The sequence below is a fragment of the Danaus plexippus genome (genome assembly GCF_018135715.1).
Source record: "Danaus plexippus chromosome 13 unlocalized genomic scaffold, MEX_DaPlex mxdp_15, whole genome shotgun sequence".
NCBI lineage: Eukaryota > Metazoa > Arthropoda > Insecta > Lepidoptera > Nymphalidae > Danaus > Danaus plexippus.
This window is the reverse complement of record NW_026869849.1, coordinates 1,956,792-1,975,195: the sequence shown is the minus strand read 5'-3', so window position 1 is coordinate 1,975,195 and position 18,404 is coordinate 1,956,792. Positions and strand designations below refer to the sequence as shown.

Sequence of the window (18,404 nt, the reverse complement as noted above, 5' to 3'; positions counted from 1 at the left end):
ACAAATACGTTCTTTTTAAACATTTTGTCCTTTTAAGTTTAAACAACTGCATTGAACATTCTAACATGTACCATTAAAAATATTCAAACGTCAAAAATATTTGAAACTAAATCTAATGTAATAAACATTGTAATTAATATATTAAAATATTATTATATAATAAAATGAAAGTGATTAAATTGGAGACACAATAAAGGATGCTTGGAAGTAATTATTCATTGTTAATATATTGTTACCGGTTTATTTAATCTGTATTTGAATAAAGGACTATTACATAATGGCAATGTTGAAACGTGTAGGTAAGAACATCCAGTTCGCCTACAGGCCATTGTTGTAGTGTCGCATACCATTTGTCTTTAAACTTAGATACGATTAATGTTACAGAACGAATACAACTGATATAATAACAAGCCATATTTAGATCTTCTTTATATCAAATGCTACATTCCATACTAATGAAATAAATATTCTTAAATTATATACTAGTAAAGGTTTTGTTATACAATAATATGATTTTAAATAGATTCCAGTCGCTCTGAAGAATAACTGTGGCCAATTCCAGTATGATCTATACGTCTGAAATAGAGGGTATAAGAAAAAAAATTATGTCCAATAAGCTGACTAATTAAAGATGAATGTAATGAGTAATTATTTGTATATTTAGACTGACAACTAATGTCATGTACAGATCTTGGAATAGGCAAAATAAAACGGTGCTGTTAAGTAAAAACGAAGGTAGGTCCCTCTTATGTTATAGACGATGACAACAATAAATCAACAGACAATCAGATATTCCAGTAAGCCTTAAAAACTGTCTCAAGTTCGTAATATTACTTATGCATTTAAGTTAAAGCTTAAATATTATAGACACATACATACAAGACGACTACGCGGTGTGAAACACATTATGAATAATTTACACCCACTCAGTAGCATCCGAGGGTCAATGTTAGCTACAAATGGTCAATATCATATAAGTATTTTATTTCATCATCGTTATATAAATATTATTTTATTCTATAACATTTTATTCATCAATTTAAATTCTTGTGTAACGTGATAAAACTTTTTCAATTCCACTAAGTATAATAATACCATAAGAATTTCGGAAGCTTGTAACATATAAAGAACGTTTGAATTTATTTATATTCGTATCACATAAAGCATCCTTTATCATAAATATGTAAATAGAGATCCCCAGCCAGGTGATTATTGAAAATAAATTCATTATCTATTTACAATTTTCACGATCTTATTATGTCACCAAACTTAACTATAACAAATACACTATTTGAAATAAGTTTGTAGAGTTTAATTACTAATTAATATATAACATTTAATTTGTATCCCATTCAAACTTTATAAATCACATCCTCTTTACAACAAAGAACATAAATTTTCATACATTCAATATTCACTTTCACAGCAAAGAGCGCATTAACAACTGTTTTTAAATTGTGTTTCGCAAATTATAAAAAAGAAAAACAATAGAGCACTCGGTGTATGATTTAAAGGGAGTCAAATGGCTGTTTCATTGAGACGGAGGAGTCAGTAAATCACCCTCTGTCCTCACACACCCACCACCCAACGCCCACCGTCTCGACCTCTAGGTGATACATTTGTACTTGTGTTATTAATTTACTTTAACCTACGTAAATAGATTTTTATTTTTGCGATATTTTATTGCATAAGTTCCTGAGATATATATAATATATGTCGAGAATCTCTTTAAACTTAAAAAAAACTGTCCCGAAAATGTAAACTTTCTAAAAGCTATTTCTAAAACTACGAGTATTATAACTATACAACAATTAGGAAATTTATGCGCATCTCGAGGTTCTCTTAGTTTCGATACAGAAAAAACGCAGAATAATTAATGTTTGACAGATTGTATACAGTTAGGTTTCTATTTTTGTAGATTAAACATAAAATATATACTCAAATTTTAGCTTTTTAAGGAATTTCGAATGTTCAACAAAAAAAGTAAATGCATCATCATGCATAATTTGTATATTTTATTTAATATATGTGGACCGAGTTTATGTCGACGCCTGTTCTCATATTTAAGATCAGTCTTTCTCATTTGAAAGTTTAATCTCGAGATGGCTTTATGCGAGTTTCGTAAAATTTCACAACTAAAGAAGTTAGCAGCTAAAGAAACTATATCACTTCAACTATTCCTTTCACATTATGTCTAATACAAAATTAATTAAATGAAGTTATTATTTACAATCAAACAAGAAGTAAGTATTGTTTTAATAACATTCAAGTCAGATATTTTTTACACAATACTAACGGCATACATATTTTAATTATCAATACACGTACCTCGATATAGGAAAGGTGTATAAAGTATCAATTTAGAAAGACACTATCTTTTGAATTACCAAAGAGACCCGCGGGTAATAAGAAAACATAATTTGCACGCACCAGACGTTGTGGACATTTTGAATTTCAAATCCTCGTATTTATTCCTAGGAAGATTATTATCTGAGCCTTAAGCAGTAGCGAACCTTGGCTTAAAATGATCTGAACGAGAAATCTTAGTTGATTCCATCGTAATTTAAAACTTGATTTTACAATAGCCGGTCGTCTGTCTTTAGATAAGCTTCTCCCAAAGAGCCTGACGCACAAATACTATATTACCCGGCGCGTTTCAAACTATATTTCCATAGCTTCGCCTATTCCGCAGATATAAATTCGTAACAAACATGTATTAAAATAATGTCCTGTGGAATTAGAGTATTATTTAGCTTACAATTCTAATTAGAGTTGCTTTTTTTTATTATTTCGTAATAGAATTTGAAACTAAGACTAATTGGTTGTTAAGTACTGCTGCTAACCGGTCAATAAAAAGACAACGAAACGATTGATGACTCTTATCTGATTGATATTTAAAGAACAGTCATGACATTATTGATGCAATTAAAAATTTAGTCAGGTTACGTAATCGCTGCCATTAGGGTGTAATGGATTCGAGATAATGTCGCTTGTAAATGGAGGGTTTATTTCGCAGAAAATTACTATAGATAGGTAATAAAGGGTTCAATCTGCGATATCTGGCTTAAGGACTACTATTTTGATTGCTTGCCGAGTCGCGCTTCGCCCACGCGCTTCTCTGTCGACCCGTCGCGTAAATATGGCTAAGGAATTAAACCTACCTGCGGTTATTTATCGTTTGACTACGGAGAAATCGACGAGCGTTACTTCCTGTTCGGATTCGGACGTCGAAAGCCGTCTACGTACAATCTATGACAGCCCTTGGTATTCCTATTAGACATACCAGTTCTGTATTTCAATGAAGGCATACAACAATTTTCTGACATTAAATGTCAATGTCACTTTAGTACTTGAATGTTTAGACTATTCTTATACGGGAAATTCTCTAACATCAATCTTGACATTTAGTTATATATTCTTATCAACACAATATAACTACAAACAATATCGTGCTAGAAAAAGCTGGGAAGTAAACGAGAGTAGGCGAGTAACCATTGACATTTTGGCGACATTTGACATTCTCCGTCCGCCATACGTCTAATTATTATTAGTAGGAGTGGGCTGTCAATGCATACCTAAACTGGGCTGAACGCCGATAGATATCAAGCAAACCAGTATTAATGATTAAATACTGCCTTGAATGTCACATGCGAGTACCGAGATCTAATTAAACAATCTTCCTGGCTCTCAATACATTGACATTTATAAAAAATATATCATTATTTCATTACGTTATTGTTGTTCAAGTCGAGTGTAATGTTTAAAATTTATGACATATAACAAGTGGTAATATTTATTCAGTATTTTTAAAAACGCCAATTTTCTGTGGCCAATGTGTCATTATTTTTTTTTTAATCTACTCGTTTCTTGCACTTACAAGACTTTGACATTTAAGATATTACGAAAATAATTGTATTATGTTCAATTAAGATTATGAATATTTTTAAAGTACCTACTAATTAATTATTTTATTCAATGTCCAGACTGATTTTTAATAACAAATAAGTTCGCATACCTTTAATAGGAACCTATAAGAAAATGTTCCGTACAGTTACTTCCCTGTTTTACTGGTTTTATTTTCTTCCTTTTGATACGAAAGAGACTTAATTCTTTGAATCGAACTTCTTAAAAACACTACATACCTATAATAAGTAAAAGGTTTTTAAATATTTGTAAATGTTATTAAAATTTACAAAGATTTTTGTAAAGAGACCATTTCCTCATACATGAGACAGAACGACACAATGTCAATATAGATTTGATAACGAAAACAACAAGACAAGAAATCAAATAATTATAACAAAGGGAAAAGTCGACAGAACCTTCGCCTTTTCGAATGCTTTTAAAAATTAACATATTACAAACGCTTTGATTTAATTACATATTTCCATACAATTTACGAGTTGCTTATACTCCACGAATGTTTATCGAGAAAATGCATATCAACAAGGGATTTCCATGGACATTAAGATCGATTAACTAAAAAGTAGGTACATATTGAAAAAAAAAATAATACAAAACATTGAAACGTTGAAGGATAATGAGACGTTTTTTGTAGTAGCTGTGACACCGACGACCTCGCACAATGCAAAGGTGAAACAGATCACGGTGTTAGAAAAACCCGCAACGTCAATTAGGTTTACCATCTATTAATTCCATATAGAATGACAGAAAACATTTATAATCATGATTAATATCAGTTCAATACAGAAATACATATCTATTAACAGGTACTTAACATAAACATTTACTCAACATTATTTTATTCATGTTCCTTTGGTAGCTGGAAGGAAAGGTTTAACTTTCTTTAACAAAATTCTAATAATATCAAATACCGTCCATATATTTGATCTTTTATATATAAAATATTATTATTATCATGCAAATGACGTTAACAGCTTCTGTCCGCAATCATCATAAAAATTTGTCACATTAATCAACTATTACGGTCCTGTCACTGTGTTTTTGTCTACGCTTCCAAGTGCGCCCACGCATGCCTGGTCACTTGTCATATAGCTTTTGTCCATGTCTATTATTTTTTTATATCGATCGAGTTTAATACTGAACTTATGCTTTTGTTACACTCACACTATAATTGCTCAGAACTCAAAACCCAAGCGCAGTGAGTGACAATGGTCAGGTTGATGAAAAGCCGTAACCTCGTCTTAAATGTATTAGACGAAATCTTTTTTTAACCCAAAAAATATTTTTTATTAAAATTAACAGATACGTGTTTTAGTAGAGGCAAATATACTAAACTATTAACATCTGTACAATGCATTATATACAACTTATATACTGAAATGCTAATATAATCAATAAACAACTTAAGGAAATGCGACATCACCGTGAGTGATTATCAAATGCTGTTTTACAATGCATGTATATCAGATCGTTATCATATACTACATAAGTCAGCAGATAAACGTAATATTTCCCACACACACACACCACATTTAACAAGATCCAAAGTCGTATTAATGATCAAACATTCGTTTTACTGTTTAATTATAAATATTGCAACACCGCTCCAGTTCCCTTTGCCATACTTCGAGTCTGATACGAAGCTATGCGACGTTACATTCCTCTTGTAACTGACGGGTTACATTAGTTTCGTCATTTTTAAACACCATACTTAAATTTAACTGACATTGATCTAATGTAGGTTTTTAACCACAGTTTACTGTGTGCTCTATTGAAACGTAAACAATAGAAGAGTGTACAAATACGACACAAGTTTTCTCGAAATTTATAAAAATCTTGTAAAAAAGTTTTACATATAAACAATAAGTATTGAATGTACATAAACTACTTCAAGATTATTATTAATGTTATATAAAATCAATATAATGTGCAAGTAGAACAAATCTAAGCAGGTGGGGTTGTGTGCGTTAGGACAGTGACCCGGGCTATCTCGAGATCGCAGCCTCCGACCGGCCAGATGCCGAAAGATGACAGGTATGAACTCCGAGATTAATGTACCTATTAAAATAAATTATAATAATTTATTGTTTCTTTTCATTATTAATTTGCAACCAGTTTTAATGGTAGCGAACAGAATGTTGAAAGTTGATAAAAAATAACATATTCATTTAAAGTATGATTGTGTTGAAGAATCTTTTTGAATACCAATTTTAATACTCACGTACTCAGTATCGTCTTATAGTTTTTTTATAGTATATTTATAATAATAATGTATTTAACAGTGTTATTATTAAAATGGCTCCTAACAATGGTATACTTTGACACGGATCTTACAGTCATGTCACCAAATGATAACAATCTCGTTTTGGACGAAATACGCGGATACAGAGTTCAGGACGGTCGAATTTTTATGTGATATTTTCTAGGAAAGAGAACTTACTATGATGGAAGACTATTTAAAACAGGACATAATAAAAAGAAAACAAGAAATATAATACATATGTGTAGAAGTGAAATGTTTGTTCATATTGTATGAAGAAGATAATTTCGAGTATATCTGTATTTTAATCTACACGATCAAAGTCTTTGTATTAAAATTATACAATTGATGTTGTGAATACATCTCTGTGGTAACCTTTAGCTCGAGGCGATCGCTTTAAGAATTAAAGATGCGGCGTTAATATAGTAGGTACGTTTACCTTTGGTAGGCCGCTACCGCAGGTGCGACGCCTGCCTGCGCCCGCGCATCCATTAATGTAATTATATTCTGCTCAACATCTATATGGTTAAAGGAAGAGTTTGTTAAAAATATTATTATTAGCTTTTTTATTTTATAACACTCAAACATTTGTTAGATTTATTTATTGCATAGGTTTTAAGGTTATGACCACAGAACACCGTTGAAACTTATTTAATCCTGTTTATTTTATTATTGAATTTATAACAATTTTTTATTATAATGTTATTCAAAGTACGAAGTATTAGCGTTCGATCATATAGGTAGGCTATATGAACCTAATAGTCTGTTTAATAAACGACAGGAGTCTTGGCGAGAATTCTTCAACCAGTTGTCATGGCGGGTCAATCTTCTATTTGTACGATTAACATGAAGTTAATGATATTATTTCAATCAGACCAACACCGGAGGCATGTATCAGGGAGATAGTGATCTCGGCGGACTTCCGCAGCGCCGGCGCATACAAACTTCACCTATCATTATACATACACGCCAACGTACAAGAAATAAAAACGTATTTCAAGCTCTAGAGATAAGTTGAAAACATTAAAAAACTCTCCAGTTTGACTATCAGCTTATATGTAATTTTTTTGATTGAGTTATAAATCATTATATTTGTGAATGTTGTTCTGAACATGAAAATAAACATATTGAGAAAAGAATTTCTAATTCCTTTTATACGCAAAAAAATATTTATATAAAGATGTAATGAATGTATCTCATTTTATCTTTTATAATACATCTATGATAATTTTCATTAGCGAGCTATTAATCTATAATTAGCACGTTCCTGTGGGACCGGTATCGATTGTATTATATCCTGCTTCTTGAGACAGAACCAGTTCACGTCTTAGGAACTTGAAAATTATATGAAACTCGTAAGGGAAGTATTTTATACTATGTACTGAGAAACAAATCACTTCCCTTAGATGAAACTGTACCATTTAATACTGACTAATTAATAATTAACCGATGTCTAAATATATACTATTTATTTCAAAACCTAGGTAGTGATATGTAAACAAATTTCACAGTAAGAAAGATTTATAATTTAATTATTTACGATTAATATATTGAAGGTTTTATGAAGTGATCACGATTTAAGTACTTGACTTTTATGGCCAAATACTAAGAACACAACGCTATGTTGCAATAGAGAAATATAAATAATATCATTTGAAAAAGTATTTAATTATAAATATAAACATTAAAATTGAAAATTATATGGAAGATGAGACGGTTAATGTTTAGATTGATAGCAGATCGTCAATAAACATAAAATTTGTAATCACAATTAAATTAAATAGTCATTTTAATTGAATACGTTACTATGTGCAAACGGTTATTGCGCCATTAGTGAGGTTCGTTTAAACATTCCAGAAGATTAAATGAAAATTAATTTTCTGAGACGACAAAAGTTACAATACAGTGTACCCTATAATGTAAACCGCGTGGCTTGTAATAAGAAGCCGTTATGGACAAATCATAGCAGGTGGTAAACGAGCTGCTAGTTATGGCAGTGGCTTACTATACAGAGCTTGGACTTTGGTATATAAAACTGTAATATTTTATGAAATAACTTTAAAAAATATAATATAAGACATTTTTTTGCATTCCATTTAAAATATTTTTTAGCATTCATGTTTAATAATGTCACGTTGCAAAGTGTAGAATTTTTGTAGAGACGTTCGACCGACTATTTTCAGATCAAATAAATAATTTTCCGTGAGTCTTACAAATAACAAAATGTCAGTGGAAGTAAAACCGACAAGCGATTTATCAAGCCAGTGGTATTAATTAAGCGGTATCCTTTTATAAGTCAATCTAACTATCAGTCTGTTAACAGCAACAGATGTATTCATATGGATGCTGACAGATAACTTAAGAGTAGACCTGATTAGATAAAGAGATCTCGATCGGAGGGAATTTGTGATAGGGCTGTGTGTGAACGTTAATTAATATTGCTATTAAAAATAAAATAATATTACATTTTGTTACATTTTAAAATACATACGTAAAAAAAAACTTCGTTCTTTTATTTATCGCAATGAATATTTGAAATAACTTTTAACATAAGAAGTTTCCTACCTCCGTCTATATATTGTTACACGTTATTCAAATGCGTCTTGTCTTCAAATAGAAAAACAACCCCAATTAAAATTTAAATTCAAACCATGCATAAGCCGAGTGCAATTAATAGCAATATGGTGTAAAATTAATTGGCATCTAGATAATATGCAAATCAGCCAACAGCCATTTGTTTGAACAAAACACAATTATATACTTATGTTAAAATAACATACGTACGAGATTCTCACGTTACATACATACTAAATTTATTAAAATAAAATCGTGATTTTTATTTACTGCAATGTTTTATACATATACTTTTTCCAATAATAAAAAGATATAAATATTATATCATGACATGAATTTATTTTCAAATTCAAGATTCAAAACTTATTTTGCTGGATGAAAATGTCATCTATATTGTCATTAAAGAAAAGTAAAGATATATATATATATATATATATATAAGAAAGACATCGATAGAACCGTCCTTAGAACATATTATAGCCGACGCAGGAAGATTAACCATGTGAAAAGAAAAATAATGGAACATAATCTATACAGGAAATGAAAAACCAAAAAATCCTGGAAAAATGACCTGAAAACCTCCATCCGATTAGATTTTATCACATGCTTACGAACCCCACACGACAAACAACTAACAATTCATACTGAGAGATTGATCACTTATAACTTACCTATAATGTAGTCTTCGCCTATTAGAAAAAAAAATAGTGTTCTTACCTGAAAAAGGATAACATATAATTAATAATAGTGAAATGCAAAATATATTGTAGATTGATTTACATCCTATTATATTTTAATTACCATTGTACTTTGGAACTTTTTTAATTATTAAACATGTGGTATTTCTTCTGATTAAATAATCCTGTATTTTATAATTACAAATATTTTTTAAATATGCAAGATCATTTTGAAATCTTTTACGTGTTACGTATAAAACGAAAGTTCGTTCACACTGATAGATCTAACTCATCTGTACAGCTCGTTATTTCAGTCAGACACACCTTGCTCTAATAACTTGACTTGAAAAAAAATATATATATATATATACGACTTAGAACTTGTGCTATCAATAAAACGTTATACAAATTAAATAACACTGATATGTCTGGGATAATTCGCTGTTCATATTTTTATATGACAAACGTCAAACGCAAGCCGACCCGAGATACATACAACCTGCTTTATAGACGGTCGTTTATTAGACACGCGCGATTAGCGAGCGGGCACGCGTGTACGACGCGTGGGTTATAATCGCCGCTACCCTAATGTCTCGCTCGGTTTTCTTTCAGCATTCCAAGAGTCAATTTATTGAGTGCGGTCGCTTTGCGGACATTATTGGTATGTACGGAGAATGCAATCTATTCAACGACAATTACTTTCTTTTTTCGCAACTTTATAATCATATTTTAACGAGCTTTGAAATTCCACACACATATGTTGGTACGTATGTATGTCATTTCAGGCAAACCGAGTTTCAAATCTGAAATTATCAACGTTTTAATTACATGTTCATGAATTGGTTGCTTTAAAATGTTTACGCGGATGGATTATTTCTAAACAAGTCTCATGAATAATAATAAATATCTGTATACAAATTTTTGCAGATGATTTTGGACTTGACCCGCTGCCATGCACTATCAACGAATCCTTGCCTGCGCGGGCGCACCTCATTTCCAATTCGTTCTAGAGAATCGCGTGCAGACTCGGATATGTTTTGTATCGAATGTGTTAAAATTTAAAATGAAATAAGATTAATGGGTTTTCCATTAATATAATAAAATACATATAGAAAAGTAAAATACAATATAATAAATTAGAATAAATAAAATAAACTATGACATTATACCAAAATAAATTATTAATCATAATAAATAAATCTGTGAATCCCGTGTCTCTCGTCTGTGTCCGGTAAGCGACATTTAAATTGAGCAACGTCGTTAACATTTGTTGGCGATCTTATCTCAACTTAAAAAATAGGATCATATATTATGCAAACAATTCCAAATCAAAACCTTACATATTTATAGTAAAATACACTTTTCCATAGCATCCAGAATATTTCGCAAAATACTTATTCGTGTCGTAAATATAATTTGTAGGACAATCAAAATTTTGCCACGCGTGTCTTTAATGCACGATGAGATTGTTCTCGAACATTTAGCTGAGCTGTAACATATTTTGTTTTCTATGATAAACGTGCGATAAATGATGAACGTCTCTTTGTCAATGTGATATATTCCCTTTACTTTCCAATTTTCAAGTCTTCAACGTCACGTTTGTGCCCTAGATAAGTTAAATGTACCTAAACTTGGAATTTTAAGATTCTTACTATACTATAGTTAGAGTTATCAAATACTAAACACATTTTAAACCTTTCAATTTACTTCACCACCTGTGTATCTTGATGACAAACCATTCATCAACAATTTTATGGATAATCTTTTCCTCAATTCTCAGAACAAATCACAAGTTCATTACGTTACCCTCTCTAACTACGTGTGTATGTATGTATTCGTTATTTATTGCACATAGTATCGAGTCATTTTATTACCGTTTTAATTAATTGATTATGTTGTTAATTAATTGTTATAGATTTATATTTATTACTATAATTTCGATGTGCGCTTTAATGGACTAAAAATTATCTTAATTTCTATCAACAGTAAGCATAAAGTAAGTCGGACTAGTGAGTTTAATTAATGACTTATTAGAAATCTGAATGTACTTAAAGTGTAATTACCTCGCGAACTCCGGCAATACTATCAATCAATCTGATCTAACGCTGAATAATTAAGATTAAAACATTATAGCTGTACATTTTACTGTTTCAATGTGAACGGTGCAAAATAAAAGATTTCAACAATCTACATTAAAAAAATATAAACAATTTGAAATATTTAATTTCATACAGGAAATAAATTCGCCTAAAATATAACAAACAAATATGTATTAAAAACACAAACCAACAATTATATTATATATATCGAGATGAAAACCACAAATGCATTCCGAACAGTTAACCTTAATGTCGTTATAATATTTATTTTGTCATTGCGTCGCGTTATAACAGGCTGTCAGTTGTGTGTACATGACGCTGTAAGTATAATTTTCATTTGGGATCTCTATAACTCGCTACAGAGCGAACGTAAATTGTACCGGGGGCTACTTATACTGTAATATTTATATCGTAAACATATCGAATTTACGCGACGATCGTAAAAAGGCGAACAAAAGCCATCGGCTCGGAACCGCGGCTTTTGAGCAACAAAAAAATAAATAAATAAATATAAAAAGAACACTCTGGATACAGTGGACGGGTTCGCTCGAGGTCATTAGGGTTACTTTCGATGCATTTTAAAAAACAGAAGTGCAAAAATAAGCAATGCTCAAGGGTTCCGCATTCATTAACATACGTCGTACGAGAAAAAAGCTTTTGTTTTCATTAGATAAAAAGTATTTCAATTTATTATAGTACGAAATAATTCCTTATATATTTATTCTTGAATAGTAATGAATTCTCATTATGAAATATTGACATCATAAAATATTGACACTTATTATAGCCAAACGACATCATAAATTACTTATCTAGTATATAACAGTTTAAAAATAAATAAACATATCGGAATAGATTGGATTCAAACCTAACGTTAACTAAATACCAAGAGAAACTGCATGAGGCATTAAAAAACGAAAATGAAAAAGAATTCTTAATTTGTGTAAATATTTATTATGATTTCTTTTAAAATATTCGGTCAGTCGTTATCATTTCGAACCAATTTATCCGCCAAAAAAAACCTTATCATTGAGCTTTTAATTGTATTAAATAAAAATACTTACTTTATGTTATGATAGTCTCTATAAAATTATCCGGTAGCGCTTTGCGGTTTGAATCCAACCGAAGAAATTTTTAAATATTATTATATGTACCTAATAAAAACAAAAATGTTTCACATAACAAATATATCAAACTAAGGAATTTCATTTCTGACGTATGTACAACCGATGTCCCGCTAGATATAAATGAGATATTTAAAGTGTCTCAAATAAACACAAAATTTATGAGTTTGCTATTCGAAATTTGATACTTTCTAGGTGGTCCGAATGAAAAGTTGCTCCAAATTTTTTTCAAGCAAATGTTATATTAGAGTTATAAATAACAGTATGAATGTATAATGTATGTTGGTTTTTCCGGCGAAATAATAATAATATTAATAATAAATTGTTATTACATGTTACAGATGACATATAATATGATAATAGTTCAGAGGAGTGGCGCGTGCGCAGCCCACGCACACATTAGCAAGTCTAATGTACACGGATTTACACACGCAAACCCGATACTGATTCAATAACTTATGTCATCCCATTATCAATGTAATGCTTCTATCACTTGCTATTGCTTTGAAATGTATTTAACTGTCATGTATTAGTTAACAACCACTCCATTACAACATTACAGACAAACAATAATATAAACATATCATACATTAAAAAATAATAACAAAACTCCTTATTTTTACTAAAGTAGTTACAAAAATAATGTTACAACGAAAAGAACATCTTATTTAAAAAAAAATTGTAAATTCCAATGCAAAACACTGAATACATTAGTTTAAAATTTAGAATAACTCTGACCGTCTAGTTACCGTATTACAATACCGTTTTATTATGTTAATGGCTTTACATTATTTCCGACAGGCTGTATTAATAAGTAAGGTCGTATTCAAATGGGATCCGTGCCAGGGTTCATTAGACTGGGAGTCATGTAGCCAACTGATAAATACATGCACTTGCTTTTGATAAATTCCACTGTTAAATTCAATTGTAACAGCTACCGCAAATTGTTTTAAATGTTACACTTAACACACATATCAAATAACGATAGTAACTTATACATAAGAATTATAAATAGGTATATTGGAACGTCAGTTTTTCTTATAAAGCTCTTCCTGATACATATTTTTTTCCATATACATATAAATATTGAAAATTGCAATTTTTATATAAGGACCACAGAACCCTAAACAAAGTAATAAATAATAACTGTAATCTCAATAATGTGAACTAAATAAACGTATAAATAAGTCATAAATGTCGCTTGGCGCCATAATAATTAAAACATTAATGATCGAACATTAAAATTATATTATACTTCCTGAGAATTGTTAAAAAAAAAATATGACTCCTGATGGCAATTGAATAACTATATTGTATATATATACATGTATAAATATTGTTACAATTGTATTCGATGACTGTGCCCAAATCTCAAGTTCGCATCTTCAAGGTAGTCATAAAGACCTTTAAATTTTTCTTTCATATATAGTGTTACAAATAAATTTAGGCAGCACTTTCACTTAGATGTTTATTGCTCCACAACTCGTAACAGAATTCCCAGTCTAGCACATACATACATCCTATTTATAGTATTCAAAGGTAACATATTTAGGTGGGGGTAAGTTACAACATCATACAGAGGGCGCTAGTTTCCCTCATAAGAGTTTTCATTAAGTAATAAAACACTGAACATCACATAAAACATGTTAAGGCTCTAATTATAAATTATAAAACCAATTGTTAAGTACATAGTATATATAACAAATATCCAGATAGGGCTAGTCCACTATCATAAGAATTCCCAATAAATATGAGAATATAAATGACGTTAAGCTTAGAATCATTAAGTACATCATATTTTAAATAATTATTACTAACAATAGTTTTTAATTGACATACGCGATGTTCTGTAAACGATTAAATGAAACCGTCTATTGATAATTTTGCTTCAGTCTCTTGCCAACGTGACCATTCATTCTCATACTGCTGGTATTAACTAAACCTTAAAAAGTATATAAGTGCTAAAGTTATCACTACAGAAGATGGTAGAATTAGTTACCTTTAAAGTAAGTATCCTTTTAAGTATCCCTCAATATCTAGATACAACTTTTGGACTGCTTATAAAGAAATGTAAACAAAAAATAAAAACATACAATATCGCACAAAACATCATTATAACATAAGGTTGCAATATTATGAAATACAGACATAAAAATAAACTCTTCAGTTTAATTAAAAACCCATTCAAATGATAGTTTCAATTGTTTGTACTTATGTGATAGTTGTAAATCCAAACTAAACAAAAGAACGATTCGTTACCAACTAAACGGAGGGTATTTACTTATATACAAGACTTGTATTTGTTCTCAAACAATCAAGCGGTTCCTGGATCGTGTAAATTTAGAATTTGCTGTTCCAACATTAATATTAAATAAACGGGTTTCCAGTAGTAAATCTGTTACAGAGATGACATGATTGAATTTCCTTTAGATTCACAATGAACCAATGCTTAGCTGGATTTGGTTTTGTAATTTATAAATTCGCAGTAATCTCTGATGATATTTCCTCGTACCATGAAATGCATTCATATCGTTTGTTTATCATTCAACTATAATATAATATGAAATTTTGAATATTGACATTTAGTATCCATCAATATATTTTTATACAGATTTTCATCATTCCACTGGTAACTTTTTGTGTAATATATTTTTATTTATACTTTGTCTTTGTATGGCTTTGTTGTTATACTAGGTACATACAGCATATTTCAAAAATAGCGAAATAATCAACAAATACTCTTATCAAAGAATAGTCTATAGAGAACATAACGGCCATTAACTTCAATTTCTTTACAAAAATAAGTTAACATTTCATAAATAGGTACTTTAGAAGCATTTTTGGTGATTACCCACTTATGGGTCCATCACGCTCTAAGTAGCTTAGTTTACCTTCTTAAGTATTTAACTACTTTTCACAGTAAATTTCCCCAAAAACTGTTAACGGATAATTTCATCAAGATTTTGTGTCGTAAAAGTAACATCATCATCATTTTATATAACGTTCAATATTTAACTTAAATGTATCTTTAAACGAATACGTAATGTTCTCGAACTACATATTCTGTAAGTAGTAAATCATTATCGCATTCAAATGAACCACACCGGAGCGAGTTACGAGACGGGAACGTCAAAATATTAACAAGGATCATTACTATACATACAAATCTACACCTTAAAAAATGTTTCAGAGAGTCGTGAGGCACGGAAGTATGGAAATGGTCACCTGCCGAGCCACCCACAGCGTGATAACCCGCCTTGACTAACTAACTATCCGTACCTCACCCGTGCAGTCAGCGGCCCGCCTCACCCCCGCACTTCTGCTACCGTTTGATTGAACGTCTGAGTTCACTAGATATGCATTATTCGCTTCCCAGCTCACCTGTCGCTTGTACTAAATGGACTTCAGGTTTCTTGAGCCCGTAATAAATGATGCAATGCTTTATGCAAAATCAACGGTATCCACAATATAATACTCTGTTATGTACTAACAATAACATCGATGTTGGTTTTCCTACTTTTATAAATAAAATTTTTATCAAATTCGAACACTGTTTAGGTCTCACACTGATTATAATTTATATCAGTTTAATTAATTATACATACATAACAATTGACAAACTTTCATATTTTTACTTTCAACGTGTTTGTATTTTATATACCACTTCCATCGTATATATCAGACAATCCTAATCCTAATGATACCTGAGTAACACCACGCTGGCCAAATGACCGGCGTCTCAGCGTCAAGGTCTCGTCGTGTCAGGGATGCCAGCATCAGACCGGCCTTGGATCATGGGCACTCACATCGCCCCACCCTACCGATAACAGTTATCATCAATTTGACAACCCTTACATATACTATTTGGTTAAGTTTCACTATAGTATAGTACAATATGATATTCGTCTAAAATCAATCAATTAGACAAGATATATCATGATCAATATACGTATTTATCATACGATATTAAAATTAAAACATCTACTTACATTAAATTCGGTCCAAGATCATTCAAATTCCGAAGTGCATATAGTCACTGAACCGCGTCCCGACTACAATTAAAATAATTTAATTTTTTTTGAAAAAATAAAAGCCGTCACAAGAAAAAACTATATCAACTCGAGCTTGGTTGCCCGTGTAATAACTATGAGAAAAACTATGGATGATTCGTAGCTTTTGTAGAGGCTGTGGCCGTCGGTATTCCGTCTTTTCGCGGTTACTTTTTAACTACAGTACACAGTAGGTGCTGATAATCACTAGTGCGGTCTAACCGTTAAAATCGATCGTCAACGGTCAGATCATGCGGACAATTACAGAGTTTATTACACTTACTAGCGATAATTTTATGAAATTATTATAAAGGAATGCCGTTTGAAGACATCTATTAGTAAAGTTGCCACTAGGTTTATCAACGACAAATGTAGGTTTAACGAAACTGTCAATCCATATGTGCAACCTACACCTAGCTCATGATTCGCGTTGTTATCATTGCAATGTAGATGCGCATGCTGTTGTCTTGTGAGGGCGTATTCTCTCCGCCAGGTGTCGCGGTCGTGCGCCCGAGATTTTAAACTCGGTTGCACTCATCAATTGCTCGTAATTGAGGCTTTTTCTGTGGCTCCATTAGAGAACACGCGAGCTGGTGATAGCGAATAGTGTGTTTTTAATTTGACCGACAGTTATGTTGTCACGATAGTCACGATCTTTAAATCGCATGGCATTTTTTTTACGTTCACCGTTCGCATATGGCTGAATCTGATTAACGGTATAGAGAAGAATAAGACTTTTAAGTTTAATATTTTATAACAATTTCACTATTTTTGTTAAAATTGTAATGAAAGTCCTTTACGAAAAAGGAGAAACAAAATTTTCTGTTCATTTTCCAATACCATCAGATACATACACTACGATACATTAAAGAGGTGCAAAACAGCAATAAAAAAAATTAACAATAAAAAAAATGGCAATAAAATGCTACGAAGAAAAAAATTTTAAACGAGCGCAGCTAAAGTGTAATGTGTAGAAAGCGATACCAATTATGTGGGGGACCACCGTCGACAGCGCGGCCACTGGGACTGTTACGAACCGATGGAGTCGTGCAAGACCAACTAATTAGATGACTTCTAGCGGCTAAAGAGCCGATTCCATTGACGTCTTACATTATTGCGATACACTCTAATCGATGCAGAATTTTTTTGCTAACAGGAACGAAGAGAAAAATCCAATATTATTGTAACAAAATGAAATATATGTCTGTTTGTCAACTCCCGTCATTAATTTAAATGCTTATTTCCCTCGACGCTGAAGTCTATTCATATGATAAACATTATATTCAGATAAAACAAAACTGATAAAATATTAGCACTATTTAAAACAATCGTCTTCGATACTATTAAGACGTGATAAATTATAACAACTTGATAAGTAACGGTCCAGCTGGCTATAAATTATATGTTTGTCTGGGCCGCGGTAGGTTCCCTAACATTTTAAATGATTAGTGAACCGAAACAATGGTGGTATAGCCCGATAGAACTTTATGCTATTATATTTCAAGGAAATAGCCGCCGCCGCCGCAGATAAAACCATGTCCAACAGTTACTCCGCCCCGTTGGGATATTTCCACAGAGTTAAATTGAGTTATAAAATAAAATTGCCTCACATTCAATGCAAAGACATATACTCTATGTTCATGTTATAACATTCAAATCAGTCTTGGCGAGTTTCAATTTGTTTTTATCATTATTTT

The 18,404-nt window shown here is 31.1% G+C and overlaps 1 protein-coding gene across 4 annotated transcripts in view; it reads right to left on the bottom strand.

The window, feature by feature from the left end:
- LOC116769981 (uncharacterized) overlaps positions 1–18,404 on the bottom strand; it is a 123,087-nt gene that overhangs the window by 51,278 nt on the left and 53,405 nt on the right. The window contains exon 2 of one of the 4 annotated variants that reach the window (XM_032661234.2): positions 16,363–16,475. The exons of the other annotated variants lie outside the window; for them this stretch is intronic. Coding sequence (XP_032517125.1) covers positions 16,363–16,435 — 73 coding nt within the window. The 5' untranslated portion in view covers positions 16,436–16,475. The remainder of the gene's footprint in view (positions 1–16,362; positions 16,476–18,404) is intronic. 4 annotated transcript variants of the gene reach the window in all.